At 56.6% G+C, this 17326-nt stretch overlaps 3 protein-coding genes across 3 annotated transcripts; 1 reads left to right on the top strand and 2 right to left on the bottom strand.

Moving 5' to 3' along the window:
- Window positions 1-993: 993 nt before the first annotated feature.
- COCSUDRAFT_52375 (HslV component of HslUV peptidase) lies at window positions 994-2914 on the bottom strand. Its single transcript, XM_005651031.1, has 8 exons — window positions 2708-2914; window positions 2524-2627; window positions 2336-2444; window positions 2174-2236; window positions 1988-2058; window positions 1811-1895; window positions 1600-1680; window positions 994-1452 (listed from the first exon to the last, which is right to left on the bottom strand). Exons 1-8 carry the CDS (start codon window positions 2754-2756, stop codon window positions 1358-1360), a joined length of 657 nt encoding a protein of 218 aa, XP_005651088.1. The 5' UTR covers window positions 2757-2914; the 3' UTR covers window positions 994-1357.
- Window positions 2915-3401: 487 nt separating this feature from the next.
- On the top strand, window positions 3402-8223 carry COCSUDRAFT_39611 (hypothetical protein; the record flags this gene model as incomplete). Its single annotated transcript, XM_005651030.1, has 11 exons — window positions 3402-3608; window positions 3735-3878; window positions 3996-4127; window positions 4215-4317; window positions 4478-4722; window positions 4872-5145; window positions 5333-5443; window positions 5553-5734; window positions 5899-6142; window positions 6242-6491; window positions 6648-8223. The coding sequence occupies 11 exons, from the start codon at window positions 3402-3404 to the stop codon at window positions 8221-8223; spliced, it is 3468 nt and encodes a 1155-aa protein (XP_005651087.1).
- Window positions 8224-8866: 643 nt separating this feature from the next.
- On the bottom strand, window positions 8867-14104 carry COCSUDRAFT_59068 (hypothetical protein; the record flags this gene model as incomplete). The annotated part of the gene is made up of 9 exons (XM_005651029.1): window positions 8867-11499; window positions 11612-11713; window positions 11995-12164; window positions 12343-12490; window positions 12629-12696; window positions 12820-12954; window positions 13110-13287; window positions 13404-13529; window positions 13837-14104. 9 exons carry the CDS (start codon window positions 14102-14104, stop codon window positions 8867-8869), a joined length of 3828 nt encoding a protein of 1275 aa, XP_005651086.1.
- Between the last annotated feature and the right edge of the window lie 3222 nt (window positions 14105-17326).

Here is a 17326-nt window from a genome sequence, read left to right as displayed (position 1 = left end):
ACTCGAAGGGGAAATTTTTAGGAGCGTTACCTCTGCGATGACGAGGTACATCGCAACAAATGCCGGTTTCATTGGATCTTGTAAATATCAGCTCAATCTGAAGCTCTTTCCTGGCGTCAGCTAAGATGGTGGAACTACCTTCTCCAACGGTAAGTAACCGCACGAACGGGATTCTCTCGCAAGCACTTACAGATCAAAGAATAAACACGCCAATGGCCTTGACATAACTCATTTTATGCTAGGTGGGTATTGATACAGCTCTGCAGACCGTCCTGCAACGAAAGGTGAGTAGCAGTTCTTTATTTAAACGTTGAGCATCACATTTGGTTCGAGCATAGGACGGGCATAAGCCTGGATATTTTACTCTACAATGCAGGGTGTCGTCGGATATATTGTTTTCAATAATGAAGGAGCCATTCTGAAAACAAGCTTCGAGGTAGTCCAGCTCAATTTTGCTGCTTTAATCCTTGCCAAGTGCATTTTGATTCTTATCACCTGATCATGATCTGTGCCATCAGAAAACTGATCCAACCCCATGTGTGCATTTGCAGCCAGAACCTGCAAAGAAGTATGCAGGGCTTCTTCCTGACATTTCTTATCTCGGCCAGAAGTTTGTCAGAGATTTGGACCCCGAGGTATATACGCTCATCTAAGCTTTGTTAAGACACACCATAATCAACATAAATATCATGATCATCACCTAATTTCCTGGGGCGGATACCAGGGAAACTTGAGAAGCAGCATTGACTCAAACGCGTGCATGTAATGCATATGTAGGATTCCCTGCAGTTCTTGAGAGTGCGGTCTCAGATACACGAAATTATCATATTCACGAGTGCGTCTGCCATCCCCTACCGCTGCAATGAGGTTTCCTAAAACTTGGCAGACTGGCCTGGAAAAACTAATTTACTAAAGCAGCATGTGCGTCACATGTCAACACACGGCATTACGCGCATGAGGTGCACTCTGCGGCTGTGCTGCTAGCACAATCATGGCAAAGTATATCTTTAAAATCTTATTTTACTGTGTGTGCAGGACCAACATACAGCTTGGCTGTGGTGCAGAATATTACTGGGTCAAAATGATGCTAACAGACAAGATCACGAGCATTTGCTAGGTGATAACAGTACAGGAGCTGCACTCCAGTATTTGAGAAGACAAGCATTGCGGGCACATGAGCAGACCAGAGCTCGATGATAGCTGCAATGCTCAACAAGTGCCGAATATTGAAGTACAATATCAAATTGTTGATGATCTAGACATCAGATATGGGCATCCCAACAACAGTCGCTCTCCCTCACCAGGCATACTGCGGAACTGCCGAGTCTTTGCACAATGCGTTGCTGGCTGTGACTGGTCAAGAGCTGGGGCTGTCGGCCTTCAGCGTCAAAAAGGTGAAATTGTGATTGGTGTAAATGCATGTGTCTGCCGCAATGTTCATCGCCTTATCAGCTGCACGCAGACAAGAGAGAGCTCTCAGTGAATTGTAGAGAGCAATGGGGTCAGATTGATAGGGTCCGTCCACCATATGTAATGTTCTGCAGTCCTCCATATGCTCAGATGTGTCACACCACAGTGGGTTGCCCAGTGATTTGTTACCTATCGCCTTTGCATCGTAGTCAGGAAGGTCAATCAGTGCTCGAGCTGCAGCCAGGGCATATGGTCCACCAGAGCCAATGGCTGTATGACAACAAACGGTCTGAAGAGCTTGCATGTCCAGCAAACGCATGAGAGTCTCAAATATGGCCAGCATCAAGTGCACATGCTTTGTTGAGCAGCATGACAAAATGCATGTTGCTGTGCTGCGCACCTATGACCCCATCGTGTGGCTCCACAACATCCCCATTTCCTGTGATTGTGAGGGACTCCTTCGCATCCGCTACAATCATCGTTGCCTGGCACATGGCAGCAGGCATCTTGATAATGAGAGCCAAGGAAGAGTTCTTCCACACCAATAAGCAGCCCACCAAATTCAAGGGGTCCGTACGTCAAGCTTGCGAAGATACTTGTCGAGCCGCCATAGTTTTGCGAGCTCCACAGCAGCGCGTTTGAGCTGGCCTGCAAAACATTGGGAAGGCCTGATGATCCTCACAGAATTTCAGCATTTGGATGTATCAGAGTACATGCCTGCCATTCATCAACGTTGTGGCCTAGAGCTAGGCCAGATAATCACCAGAATTTGTCTCCAGTTGAGTCTCTAGACGCTCAAACAAGGTGAATGCATCAGCTGTTGCACCTGCAGAATATATGTTCATGTCAGAGTGTGCCTCTTCACATCCAAAAACCTTTGAAGATTCTCTTACGCAGCTTCCCGCCAATCTGGTCAGCCACTTACCTGCAAACCCGCCAATCACTTTGCCATCAAACATGCTGCGGACCTTCCTCACATTGGGCTTGATGATCTCTGAATTTCTCGTCACCTGTCCATCTGCCATGATGATTACCTGCAGCCAGCCAGTTAGTAAATATAAAAGAAGGGCCCAGTGTCCTTCCAGGAACATCGCATAGCCCAAGATGCCTCACCTGGTCACCCTTACGAACTGAGAGAACAGTGGTGCCTCTATAGTCATTGTGCAAGCTTCTCTGAGTCGTCTGTATCAATAGTGATGACCATGATGCGGAACACCCTGCAAGAAGGAGATAGATCAAATGCTGTTGAGGAACTCAGGGGAGGCATGACCTTCTGCAAATTTATCAAATTTCAGACCTGACAGCGTGCTAGACAGCTTAGCCGCAGATTTCAATCTAGACTGCATTCTGACACGTTGAGTGACGCGTAGACGAGGATGAATATATTGGATCCAAAGGAAAGCTCGAGTCTAGGTGGAGATGTTTGTCTGGCACAAGTGATTGGCATGCAAGCAGAAAGAAGGTAAAGTCAACTCCTACATTGCTGCATAATATTTATGTTATTAATATTACCTCCAGGGCCAAGATTGATCTGAATTGCCTTCTCTCTCGAGATAGCTGAAGGCCTAGGGTTTGAAATTCATATTTCAAGGGAAGGAGGTCCTGGACCCTAGGAAGCCATCTGGCCTGATTGCTGCATGCCTCTGTCCAGTATTCAGTACTCACGCTCATGAGTGACGAAGAGTCGTACGGAATTTATCAGACTCGATAAGAGGAGTCTGTTCCTAGGGCATGCAGGCGCCACGCCGTTCTGCAAGTCTGAAGGCAGAGGCTCCCCAGAACTTGGTTTCCCTTGAGGAACGAGTGGAAGAATTGGTTCAGAGAATTAAGCCTAATCATCTCTCGGACAGGAGAAGAAAGGAAGTGGGAAATTACGTTAAAGACTTGATAAAAAGATGTTTCCTTCCAGCACAACAGGTGTGTTCGCATGCATTGCCTTTCCTACAGAGGTCTTCTCGCAAGTCTCCAATGTCAGATTTTGATCAATAACCATGTTACAGGTGGAAGCATACATGTTTGGTTCTGTACCATTGAAAACTTATCTGCCGGATGGGGACATCGACCTGGCGGTGTTCCAAGGAAAGGGGCCACGACTGCGTGACGTCTGGACTTATGAGCTGAGTGCTTTGCTTGAGGCAGAGGGACGCAATGCTCTCAACCCTCACAGAGTCAAGGATGTCCAGATCATCAATGCAGAGGTCTGGCACGTCTCAGTCAGCAGGCAGTCCAGAAGCTTTGCATAGGGAGCGTGAAAGCTTGTCTGTGGATTGCAAAGCTTCCCAAGTTTTCATAGGCTTCTGATAGCTTGCTGTTGTTTGTTCCAGGTGAAGCTTTTGAAATGCCTTGTGGACAATATTGTGGTGGACATCTCTTTTGACACGTTGGGCGGCCTATGCACTGTTGCATTCCTGGAGTCTATCGACAGGCACATAGGAAAACAGCACCTCTTCAAACGCAGCGTCATCTTGGTGTGTTTACCCGCTGCAGCTTGCATTTGGATTCCCATGTTCGTTTCTGTCAGCCTCAAATTACCCACTGTCCGCTGCCTTTGAGGCGCACTACGCTAATACAGCATGCTGCTTCAGGTGAAGGCCTGGTGCTACTACGAGAGCCGCCTGCTGGGAGCTCACCACGGTCTCTTATCGACATATGCCTTGGAGACAATGGTTCTGTACATCTTCAATATGTACCACCATGAGCTGCAGTCCCCTCTCAAGGTCCGCATCAAACCCATCTTGCTTTCCATGTAGCTGTTTTACATTGAGGCAAACACACTGAGCGACGTGTCCACCTTTTGCCGGCAGGTCCTGCGCAAGTTCCTGGTTGTCTTCAGCAAGTTCGACTGGGACGGCCACGCACTGAGTTTGCAAGGCCCCATCCCGCTCTCATCCTTTCCCGACCCTCAAGGTGCTTTTCATGCACTCCTTGAATCCTGAGCAATTTTGCCTCCTCTAAAAGTTTATGTCACATTGGAGACTGCCTTGACTGGTGGGCTTGGCAGAACAGGATTATTGCTGCATACAAATGCTTCCATAGCGCAAGAAGAGTTTGTCCTGGCTGTGCGCAGTTGAGCCAGTTGCTGGCGCGGAAGGGGGGGCGCTGCTGAGAGGGGATGTGCTCAAGACGATGCTGGAGATGTACAGCCCTGTGCAGCAGGGGCCGGGGAAGGCCTTCACAATCAAAAACATGAACATCATGGACCCCCTGCTGCCCACCAACAACCTGGGCCGCTCTGTGAACAAGGCCAGCAAGGCCCGCATCCGCAAGGCCCTTGCCCACGGCTGTCACATGCTCGACTCCATCTTTGACAAGGTCCGCATGCGCCCCCATGTCCCACTGGTCCCTCACTTGGCGCATGTCAGACTGTCAGAAAGACGGGGGAAGATAGCGACAGGGCATGCTGTCTTGTGGAGCATTTCTGCATTCCTTGCAGAGTTTTCAAAGGCACCCGATGTGAGCAGGTGGGGCAGGAAGCGACAGAGGCGGTGGACGGCTTCTTTCGCAACACCTGGAATGCGCAGCGCACGCAGTTGCCCTCGCTGGGCCGCCTGCACCCGGACGCCCTTCTGGCGCATGTGCCCGCATTCTGCCGCCCGCTCATGGTGCCTGCGGCAATGTCGCCCGTGCCCAGCCAGCCGCGCTCCGCCGAATCCCACGCCTTCCACCCCGCCTACCTCATGGCCTACGCGCCCGCCTCTGCAGCCGCCAACATGCATGACAGCAACGGCAACGGAGGTGTGAGAGCCTTTTGCAAATCTTTTTGAGCCTCTTCTATGGCGAGGTGCATGCTTATTGCAGTGACACTGGGAAGCCTACAAAGGCAGTACTCTGATTGTAGAAAGAGCACTTCTTTCTGATGCAAAGAGCTGCAGGGGACAAGCTCTAGCGGTGTGTGAAATATGGACATGTGTTGTCAATGCAGCTGTGGACCTGGGCGGTGCAGGGCGAGCCTTCAGCGGGCCCCTGCCGGAGCGGCCGCACAGCAGCGCCAGCAACATCAGCGCCAGCAGCGAGCCTCCAGGCCCCTTCCCAGGTGAGTCCTTCTGCAATGCAACCTCTAGGTGTTTGTTACTTGGCAGATCGCGCCCGTGCCAAACGGCCTTCCCTCGTCAGTGTTGAAGGCGGATGTGGTTGGGCTGCAGTTCCTGCAGGGGGTGAGGCGAGGGCGCGGGGTCCGTCGGGGACGGGGCATCCCCAGAGCGTGCTGGCCAACGGAGGCGGCGCAGAGCTGCGCAGGTCCAACAGCGGCCGTGCTGGCCCCAACGGCCTCGATCCTGGAGGCCACGGCGGCCACCATAAGCGCGACAATGGCACCCCTCATCAGGTGTGCTTGATTTCCCTGTGCGTTGGTGGCTTTGTATGCATGTGCTGTCACGTACAGAATTGGGCTATGGATGCAGACTACTGCTTGTGAGAGCAGGGCTATGGTACGAAGAGGGCTCGGTCATGATAAATATAAAGGGTGAAGAGCAGAGTGCATGTGTGCAGGGGCACTACGAGGGCCCTCTGAGGAGTAATGGCCTGGTCAGCATGCCGCTGACGGGCCAGGAGCAGATGCTGCTGCCGATGTACGCGTATGCGCTACACGGCATGGCCTACCCGGTCCCCTTGCAGCCCGGCAGCCTCCACATGCGCTTCCACCCCACATCAGTGCCCACCTTTGGGCCCACCCTCAGCCTGCCCAACGGCCGCATCTACCAGCAGCAGCCCCCCATCCTCCCCGCTTCAGCTGGTGGGAATTCACCAGCACACTCCGGGCAACTTTGCGCCTTCAAGCTTTGAACCTCGTTTTGAGCAATCCACAAATTGATGGCCGTTGCGCTGTGCGCAGGGCTCATGTACCAGAGGCCAGCTCCCCAGAGCAGTGCGGTCGAGGGAGCGGCACCGGCCGCGGCCCCGGCCGAGGCCTCACCGGCCAAGGACCTGCTGGAGGGCGACCTGTTCACGCTGTCGCAGCACCTCACCGTCGCTCGCCGCTGCCACACCTTTGTCACGTCGCAGGACAGCGCGCCGGCCGTGGCGGAGCAGCAGCCCCAAGAAGGGCATCCCAACCCACAGCAGCATCAGCCGGCACATCTCAGGTGTGTGCCCTTCCAATCCTTGTTCCTGTGGCTGCGGCCTTATAGTGATTATCAAGAAGCAGTGGTCATAATCTGAAGAGGACATATTTGGCAACACAGTGCCCACTGGAATCTTGTCAATCTTATGCGATTGCCATTGCTGTGTACATCGCGCAGAACGTCACGCTCGCAGCTTGGCCTCGACCAGCACAGGCCAGGCCAGGGGCACGGCGCGCGGCACCAACGGGGGACGGCAGGTACCAGGAAGGACAACGCGGTCACGAACAACAGGCCCCGAGCGCCTGCCAGGTCCAATTCGGCTGACAACCTGGACATGCGCCACATTCGCGCGCACGCCGCAGCCGAGGCCGCCAGAGCGGCGGGCCCGGCCGGCCTCGGCCAGCAGCCGCGGCCGACAGTGCTCACTCCGCCCCTGTCTGTCAGCACGGCGGCTCCTGCTACCGGGGTTACGACTGCGCAAGCGCGGGCTGGTGCCCCGACAGAGGCGGCAGACATCTCAGACAGGGCTTCCGGGGCAAAGGGTCCGGTCGAGCCGGAGCCGGAGGCAGCCCAGAGCAGCAGCCGGGTCAGCTCAGGCTCAGCGCAGGAGCCCAGGACGCCCAGCATTGGACACCACAGGCCTGTGGAGGCCTCGTCCGCCACGTGCATAGAGCCGGACGGGCATGCGGCGGCGCAGGGTCAGCCGCAGCCAGTCAGGACGCTGGCAGATGCCGTGCGGCAGGGTCCCAGTCGCCAGAGGGGCGCGGAGCAGCAACCGCAGCAGCACCTACAGCAGCAGCAACAGCAACAGGCGGAATCGACGCAGCATCAACCGGGGCCGGCTCCGACGACGCCCACCAAAGCGCAGCTGGGCCCTTACTCGAGTGCGCTCCTGGGGCTCAGCCGGCCGCAGCGCTCCCCTGTCTCCGGCCAGTCCCTGTCGCCGCCGTCAGCGGCCAGCAGATGCGTAGCTGCTGGCAGCCCCAAGGGTCCCTTGCATCCTGGGAGCTCTCCACCAGCATCCCACCGCTCTGCATCCGGAGCAGGTGCGCAGGGGCGCTCACGGGCGGATGCCTCGGCCGATGGTGGCCGGCCGAAGGGGGCGCAGGAGGCATCTCAACCGGCTGCTCAGCCAGCGCTGCCGAAGCAGCCGCAGACGCCTCCGCCGGCAGCATTCGCGCTGAGCAACGAGGGTGATTTCCCGCAGCTGGGGGCTGTCAAGACGCGCAAAGCCTCCAGACGCGGAAACCCCGGCGGCCAGTCGCCAGCGGGGTCGGCTGCGCAAACGCCGGTCGCGGACAGCAAGCCCACCTCGCCCAGCTTCTCTACTGCGTCCACGCCCGTGACTGCCACCGGCGCAAAGCGTGTGTGGGCCGGAAACAGTGCAGGCCTCCTGCAGAGCGCCGGCAACAGCCCTGCCGGCTGGCCCAGCAGGTGCAATCCCATCCCATGCTACACTCTAGACACTGCATTTGCTTGTAACCCCTGCTCCTACTTTCTGGATTTTCACAAACTTCTTCACATGTTCAGTGCTACTGTGCGTTTTGACAAGATCCGCGTGCTTGCAGGCCGGATGCAAAGGCAGCGCTTGGGGCGCGGCAGAACACGTCAGATGCAGGCGGCACAAGCAGGTCGGAGGGCTCCAGCCCCATGGCAGGCAGCGCCAAAGCCGCTGCGTGGCCGGCACAGCAGGGGCAGACAGCCTGGCGAGGCGCCGCGCCCGGGGCAGCTCTGGGCAGCAGTCCCACTGTAAAAAGATGATGCCCGTGTAGAGTGTGTTTTGAGGGTGGTGTGGAGACTTTCGGTGTACTGCACCGGTATACTGCAGAGAGGGGGGTGGTCAGAGGGCATGATTGGCGCTCTTGAGCCAAGGCATCGGTCGCGGTTGCATGCAATTGTTGACTTGGGTGCGAGGGCCTGCCTGCAGTGCATGCGCATTTTTGTACTTGTTACGAGCTGAAGCTTGTGCGACATAATGCGCCCAAATTAGAAAGAGACAGCATACTGGTCAGGCTGGCAATTGTCACACTTCTGAAAGGTTTCAAGCCGTCACTCACATCATTGACACTGGAGTAGATGTATATTGAAGCACAGAAGACTCATCATAGCTTGCAATTGTGCACATGGCAAATTCCTGCGACTGTTTCTAATGCACACATACAGGATCAGGGCTGGGCTGCGCTCTTTCATCTCACCCTGCAAGACGGGGCCTGTCTTCTGCTATCATGCATGCCTACTCACCATTCTGTCCACCCTTGAAATCAATATCTCCAGAACCTCTCATGTTGCTTTAAACGGCCATCAGGAAGAAAGTCTAATACTGTAGCACTTGCAGCAAAACAGAATGGACTTCACAGGTAACTTTCACTGTGCACACGGCTAACGATCTGCACATCTCACGGTGAAGCCTGCAGCCTCTTAGGAGTCTTGCAGGCTCTCTTTGCTCTGCATCGCCCTGCATCGCCAGACGCCTGCCCTACACCTGTCATCTTGCTGCAGGAGTTGTGTCGGCTGGCGCCAGCTCGCTTGTTCTGCTGCTGCACCTTGCCCTCCAGGATGCCTGATGATACCTCTGCTGTAGCCTGCTCACCCTCAGAGTGCTGATCTGCCTGAGTTCCCCAGCTGGAAGCCTGCCCTGCACTGCATGCCGCCGCGGAGCCAGGAGCCAGCTTTCTTGCCTTCTTCCGCTGCAACAGGGTCTCTGCTGCTGCCTTCACCTGCTCGCTGCGGAAGGGTGCAGGAGTCTGGGCCTCAGCGGCCGCCGCTGAACGAGGGCCTCCAGCAGAAGCCGGGGCGCACCCAGATGTGCGCGCGGCAGCTGTGCCGAGGGTCACTCGGGGCCGGGAAGACCGTGGCGCTGGAGTGAAAAAATCTAGCGGCTCGTGCTCCACCACCCCAAGCTTACGAGTAGAGCGCCTCACAAAGAGGTCCGGGTCCGCTTGTGCCGGGGTTCCCAGCTGGCTGCCGGCCACTGCTGGCTGCTCCTGGGGTGGAAGCTGCGCCTCACACGGAGGCTCCTGCTGCTGTGGAACAGCCGCGTTTGCATGCTCCTGCCCTTGAGCAGCTGAACCCTCGGCAAGCGGACTCATCACGATGGTGTCCCAATGGCAGCCGCTATCCTGGGCGGCCTCTCCATGCAGTGCAGGGCCGTCGCTTTCTGAGGCGGACACATGTGCTACCTCTGGCATCACGGCTCCCTCAAGGTCAGCATCTGGACAGTGCTCTGTGTCAGCACCGCCGTCTGGTGCTGAAGCAGGCTCCACCCTGTCCTCTGTCAGCTGCTCAGGATGCGCAGCCTTGGCCGCCATAGCTTGCCTTGCCATGAAACCAGGCAGCTCAAAGTCTCCGCTGCCCAGATGCGCTGACAAGCGCCTGTCGCGCTGCGGTCGCACATTCTGCAGTGCGCTGGGACGTTGCTGTGCCGCAGCGCTGTCCTCACGACGTGCAGCCGGCTGAAGGCTGTGAAGTGTCTGCGATGGCTGTGACGAGCGGTTCTCTGTCAGGACCGGGACCTCCTGCGAGCTCTCCTTGCCACAAGGAGCATCTGCGCCTGTTGCTGGGCCTGCCATGAAGCTGGGCAGCTCATACTCCGCCCCGTCCAGTCGGAGAGGTGTCTGCCGCTTTCGCTGCGGCCTTGCTCCGCTCGCACACCCTTGCCCTGCAGCCTCGTCCTCAGGGCATGCAGTGGGCTCTGGGCCGCTCTCTGCCTGCTGCTTCTGAGAGGAATGGCGCGGCTTGGGGGTGGCACGCGAAGGCTGCCCCTTCCGCTTCTGGCCTGCAGGCGTCCCCGCTGGCGGCAAGGCCAGAGAGGCCAGCGGCTGCTTGGATGACCTTGTTGCGGGACGACTGGGTGCCTCCGCGGCTTCGCCTGCTGCAGCCACCCTCGCAGGCTGCCCTGCCTGTGATTCCCTGCGCTTCCTGACGCTGGCCGGACCGGCGCTCTCTGCCACAACTTTGCCGCTCCGGAGGTGACGGCCGGGCACCGCATCTGCATCTGCCGCTTCTGCTGGTTCCTCCGCCTTGCGCCTTTTCCCCTTGGGGTGCTGCAGCTCGTCACCCGCCCCAGACTCATGCCGCCGCCGTCCCGACCTTGTGGAGACTCCAGAGGCGGGCACGCCGGCTTCAGCAGGGGCTGCGCTGCGCGGCTGCGCTCTCCTGGGGCGATGCCTGTCAGCGCCGCCTTTGCAGGAGGGCACCGCATCTGTAGCTTCAGCCGGTGAGGCCTCGCTGGGCAGCCTGTTGATGATGTCGGCCAGCTGCGTCAGCGCCTGGCCTGCACCCTGCATGCATGCGTCGCTGTAGCACGGCGATGTGCTGGGCTTCCGCCGAGCCGCTGTAGCTGCGCCCACCGGCGGAGCTGCCTGTGGCTGCTCTGGCTGTGCAGCGCTGGCAGGCTCCTCCCTGGCTGCATGGGCCGGAGCACTCTTGTACAGCTCCACCCTCCCATCGCTGGCAGCGTCCTCGTCCGTATCGAATTCATACGGATCGCGCGCCGCAGGCTGCTCTGGCTCTGGTGGAGGCTCCTGCGCCTCCTCGGCGGCCTCTGCCTCTTCCATAGGCGAGTCTGCTGGCAAGCTGCCATCCACTGATGCCGCTGCCGGCTTTGAGGCGTCCCCATCCTCACCACTTGCAGCTGCCGGGCCTCCGACCTCCCCGATGTCCTCCTGGACCTCTGAGGGCAGCACATCCTCCTGCCAAACGCCAATGCTGTCGTCTGCCGGGAGAACCTCTGGTGAGTGACGGGGAATAGGGCTGGGCGACTGCAGCTGCAGCTCAGCTGCAGCGCTGACTGCCATGTGCGGCAGTGGGGGCATGTCATGCTGAGCTGGCGAGTGATGCTCGTGTGGCGCAGCGGGGACCTTTTCTGCAGCGCCAACTTGAAAGTCCAGCGATTCCAGCAGGCATCGCTGTGGAGGCAGCTGCGGCGGCTGCTGAGCGGCCTGCAGCTTTGCCCTTGACGGGGCATTGCGCTTGTTCTGTGCCGGGAACAGCCAGGTGCCCTGAGCGGTCGGCTGCTTCACGCCAACATCTGCGCAGAAGAGCATCACTTTCCGTCAGTTCTGTGCAGAAATCTTTCCATCAAGTGCTGCGGCGATGATGCTGTAGAAGCGAAAATCAAAGAGATGTTTGGTGTAAATGACCTTGCAAAGGCGGGCGGCCGTCTGCTGGAGGTGCCTCCTCCTCATCGCGCGAGAAGAGCGCCAGATTCTCACCACCTTGCTCATCAGTCACCGGAATCCCTCCTGCGGCAGGAGTGCCAAACTCAGCAAGTTGACCTCTAGCAATGCCTTGATATCTCTCACAGTACTGCACTGCCTGACATCATGCACAGACATAGTGAATAGCGTGGCAGGCACATTTGCTAGGCGTGCAGATGGCTTTTGCAAAGGATTCTTATACCTGCAGCATCCTGGTGCCATTGCTGAGCTTACGTATCCACACGAGGTGCAACCAGTGATGTGCTTGGGAATGTGTGCCAGTATCGTGATTACAGCAGCATTACCAACAGTGAAATGGGCCTCACCGAAGCAGGGCTGGCGCATGAGCGGGCGGGAGGCCACGTCGGCGCTGATCATGTGGGAGCCGCCGCCCTTGATCTCCGTCTCTGGGATGCACTCCACATCCACATCCTCGTCCGGCGTGGCCTTGCGGCGCGACTGAGGCGTCATTACCGTGCTGCCACCCGCATGCGTCCTGCCGAGCACCCACAAAGCCTCAGTATGGAGAGAGAGTCACAGAAGATGCTGTCTGCATTGCCCTGTATGCTGTTGGCAAAATGCAGCGGTCCTGTGGAGACGCATACTTCCAAATATGTGTTTTTCTTTCACCTTCGTATTTGGAACAAAGAACCATGATTCACAGGGCGGGTCACCTCTGGGCGTCAGGGGTGGTGGAGATGGGCTGGCTGGGGGCGGGCGCAGCCTTCCCACGCACGGCGGCGGAGCCCGGTCTGCTGCCGCCACCGTGGCGCTTGCGGTCCCTCCTCTTGCGCTGCAAGTCCGCGATGGACAGCTTGCCCACTGTCGCACACCACAGGGCTTGTCACTTGCGGATGCATGCCCCAGCTGAAGCTGTTTTAATTCCTGGCATATGCAAGGATGAGACGCAGGATTTACAGAGCAGGTGATATAAATTTGATGGATGCAGTAGGGGCTCACCGACTGGAGCCAGCCGTGACCGTGATGCCATGCGCTCCAGCGCTGGCCTGCCAGCCTTCTGCTTCACCCTGCGTGCATGCAAGAGAAGCCTCGCTGCAAGTCTTCAAACAAAGAATGTAAGCATTGAGCCAGCTGGGAGTTTTATATCATCGAGTGACAGATGGTCATCGAGGGGCAAGAGATGTGCTTACAGCAAGTGCTTCGCAGCAGGCCTGGCGTGCTGGATGTCTCTGCCGCCCTGCCCTGTCTGGCAGGCTGAGTGGCTGCCAGACAGCATGCTGGAGGACCGACACACGTCGCGCGGCCTGTTCCCAAAGCTGCTGTCCCTGTCACCACCAGAACATTCAGTCCCCCATTATTGGGTGCACTTTGACATGGCTTACGCGGGCAATTGACAGGTGGCAAGGTGTACTGCATCAAGAACTTCATGCACAGTGAATATCGTCTGCTGCTTCATGGAGGAGTTTGGTGGAGCATGCACCTGGCGTTGCCGGTGGAGATGTCCGAAGGGGAGACGCTGCCGCAGCATTCGGAGTTCTGCGAGTGCTTTGCGAAGGACCCTGTCACGCGGGTGCCCAAGGACGGCAGGGAGGGCAGGCTGTCCTCTGCTTGCCCACACGACTCGGCCAGTGGCTGCATGAGGTCCGGCAGTTGAGCACCTGGACACAAGATACAACCTCTATGAGATCCAAAGCACCAGGTTGATGATGTGATCTGACATGCGAAGGACAGATGACAGGTGATGGACTGGAAAGCTGGTCACGTGAGAACATACCAAAGCAGGGCTGCAGCACGGAGTTGTATACGTCTGCTGCGCTGACGCCGTCGCCGATGAGGCTGATGCCCAGTTGATCAAACAGCTCCACCACCTCACGCCTCTGCCGCTTGGTCACCTTTGCATCTGCGCGTGCACCGAGCCGCTTCAACCATCACCGGCCAATGCTGGTGGGCTCAAAGAATGTGCTATGAGGAGTCACACAGCAAGAGAATGTGTGTTTCAAACATGGGCCAGCCACGCATGCCATCTGACATGGTAATGTACAGCTGTGGCACCCCTTCAACAAATCCCTCAAATGCTCAGCTCTGCTGGGCTATAAAAGGCCACTTCAGAGGCTGCTGATAGCAAACTCAGATCGCGGGCTGACATGCACAAGTAAATTGTCCTTCAGCCGCAACAGTGGTAATATCAATGGAGTCTGTGAGCGCACCCAGCTTTGTGGCAAGTGTTGCCAGGATGTGCATGCGAAGCAGGAGCTGCAGCAGCTGCTCATCCCGGCGCGCGCACTTCTGGCCGGCCGTCTCCGACCTATGGTTGGGGTGCTTGGCGTGGATCTGCTCCCAGCCCAGCAGCAGGCCAGCAGCCAGCACGCGCACCGCCGCAGCCAATTTTGGGTCTGCGCCCTTGCCGGCATTCCACTTCCTGCCCGCCTGTGGAGCTCCCGCGCTCTGATGGGCGCCCTTGCCTGCCTCCTCCATCTCCGCTGCCTCAAATCTGCCAAACAATGATAAAACTCATTGCATTGGAGAACAGACAGTGCTGTACAGACCCAACGGCAATGGGTGGAAATTAATGTATGTGAGGTTTGCATGTGCAGGTAATTTGCGTGGCAAACCTCAGCAAGGCCTTCACAGCATCTTTAACAAGGGCATCCGCTCGTCTCTCCATCATGTAGAGATCTGCCAGACAGAGCTGGGGATCCCTGAGGGATGTGTGCAGCTCATCCCGGAATCTGCATGACAGCAAGATGAAATATTGCATTCTCAGATCATTCCCCGAAACGGTGAACGAATAAAAGTCATTATTCAAACAATGAGCTGGCCAAGAGAGGGTTTTGGGGCAGTTCAGGTAAGCACACCTTGGCATATTGAGGCGTGCCAAGTGGATCACATAGTTTCAACTTGCAAAGGCAGGGAGGAACTTGCCTGGATGCAGCTTCCAGCATTTCAGGCGCACAGCTGGTGGAATGGAAGTCATACTGCGGTCTGCACAGCCCATCTGCACAGAAAATTTAGCAGTAAGGAAGGCTTCCAGTCAAAACGTGTGCTTCTACATGCTTATGCAGGGGGGAATGCCAGACGCACCTGTCCGCATAGCACCGGGGCTCTCTGCAGGAGGCAAGCTCTGTTCCCTTCCTTCCCTCCCATTCACCTGCTGTGCAGCATTTTTCCATGTCATTTCATGGATTACAATGCAAATGCAACAAACGGTGTGCAAATGAACAGACTCGCCCCAGGTTACCTGGATGCTGGCCGTGCCTGGCGATGGCCGTGTAGAGCCCACCTCTGGCGGTGAAGCCCTGTTCTGCTTCACCTGCGCCACACCCATGCATGCATGATGACAGATCACAAACACTCTGATGGCACGAATGGGTATCAAACTTACAATGCAATCCAAAAAAAGGTCTTTCAGCATGCGCTGTCTACCTCCATCCCTGTTCGGCCCACGGTACGCTTCGCATGGGCCGCTTTCCTGGCAGCCTTTTCCTCCATCTTGCGCCCCTTCTTGATCTCTTTTGCTCTGTCCATGATGGTGCCTGTTGGCACAAGCAAGCACAGCAGCCATGAGCCGGAGATCTCTGGTGTTGTCGAGTCAGCAGCCTTCATGGGTATCTCAATTATTTCAGAAGATGGTGGGTGTGGGCCACAGCAGTCGAAAAAGCGCGCCTTTTCGACCGGCACCAGTAGTGGCGGCGGGTTGCAGAGAGGCTGCCAGCTGCTTCACCGAGCCCATGCCATCGGTCACCAGACCTTCAGCGCTCGCCAGCTGCGCAAGCTGTGCGCAGACACTGGACCTGTCCACTGCCTTCAGGTGGCTGAACAGTGGTGCATAGTGTGCGCTGATGAGGAGGGTGTCCAGAGGGCTTGCCAGGTCACGCAGGCTGAAGACAGCACGTTCCTCACAACCGCCCACACCAAAGCGCCTGAAGCACAAGGATAGATCGGTAAATGGGCACTTGCCAATTGTCTGTCACTGCGCAGAAAAGGGGGGCAAAGGCGACATGCAATGCTGAAGTCGAGCTGGCTTTAGTCGCTGAATGCAGACCTGAGGATCTGATCCAGACTGGCGCAGATCTGCTCCGTGCAGGACCGCTCCTTGTAGGTTCCCCCTGTCTGTCCAACTTCTGCAGGGTATACATAGCAATTCAGATGCGCTGTAGATCAGATGACTCACTGTATGCTGCAATTTTCACAATGGTCAAACCCCCTGTGGGAGCAGGAATAGCAGCGCACCCTTCCGCGCCACCGAAGCCAGATTGAGAGCATCGGGCTGCACCCAGTCCATGTCACAGCGCCCAGGATCCACATGCTCGTACAATTTCCCATCATCGTAGCGGATATGGTAACGGCCGTGAGCATAACTGCCAACAACGCCATAGCGGAAGCTTGCGTTGGGAAAATGCAACTGTTGTACGCCCACTCGCCAGTCCTCTGCTGCATCGCCCTGGGGCACTGCACTGGCTGGAGCTCCTGCAAGCAGAACAGTGGTGGGCCCAACGCTGCCGCAACACCTGAGAACATGTCGATTTCAATGAGGATGCCTTCTGAAATGGCATAGTACCCAGCTCACACAGGTGGTGGTCACCTGTGTCGATCCAGCAGGGCTGCACTTCCATGCTGCCAAAGATGCTGCCCAACCCTGGTTTTGCAGCCGCAGAGAGGATGCTCCAGATGTCCGCCCTAGCCATGTCTGTCTTGACAGCATCTGCGCAACCACATAACCTTCTCAGACTTGCAGCTTCCACTTGTCCTCTGGGCATGATAGCAGAGCTGTCTCACATGCGCAGCTTTTTATGGTGAAGGGCACCTAGCTCCAGAAACGTCAGCGCATCCTGGGGTGTCCGTGGCGCAGCAGAGAACAGAAGCACCAACCCTGGGCCATGCTCCGATGCTATATTTTCACCTGCGCATCACTTGCAACGTCGCATGACAGCTTGCTGGAATGACAGGTCCTGCTCCAGACGCTGTGACTCGAAAAGGAAAGCGCATGAGAGTGATCCATCATGTCTCGCCGTACCATCTTGCAGGCTGCCTTTGCCGTCTGTAAAGTACGTCTGGAGCAGTGCAAAGTATTTCTGGATGCACTGGAAGCGGCCAACTGTGGTGTTCGAGCTGCAATCATCTGCGTATGCAGTAGAACTTGCATCAAGTCCATCATCTGCAACTTTCACATGATCCTTGCCATCACATTCTTGCGGACCTTTGTACATGCTCACCACTCTTCAGACTTGTCAGCGCAGGCAGGATCTCTGGATGTGTCAGCTTTTGCAGCACCCTTGCGAACTGAATGATGCCCTCAGAAGAGATTTCAAGGAGGTCTGCACCACCTGCACATCGCTTTCATTGGGACATCAAAGACCGTTGTCCTGAATTTTTCCATCCAGTCACCAAACTGTGACTTGGGCAAAGAAGACCTTATGGACTTTCCCACCTTTCTGCAATGGACTCCCCGATGGGAACTCTTTATCTGGGTGACCATCTACGTTCTTATATCTCGTCGCGAAAGCTTCTGGCTCATACTGGGAGTTAATTATTCTGTAGCCCCAACGAATGGCCCCCTTCTCATCGAGCTGTATTGCGCAACTGAGCAAGCGGGAAGCTGTCAGCAGGCATCTGTCTAATGCTGTATATCTTTCTTCTTTGAATGCTGCGATGTCGATAAGGAGCAGGACTTTCATTGTGCCTTAACAGGTATCAAGA

The sequence above is a fragment of the Coccomyxa subellipsoidea genome, assembly GCF_000258705.1.
Source record: "Coccomyxa subellipsoidea C-169, whole genome shotgun sequence".
Taxonomy (NCBI): domain Eukaryota; kingdom Viridiplantae; phylum Chlorophyta; class Trebouxiophyceae; family Coccomyxaceae; genus Coccomyxa; species Coccomyxa subellipsoidea.
This window is presented reverse-complemented; position numbering and strand designations above follow the sequence as displayed.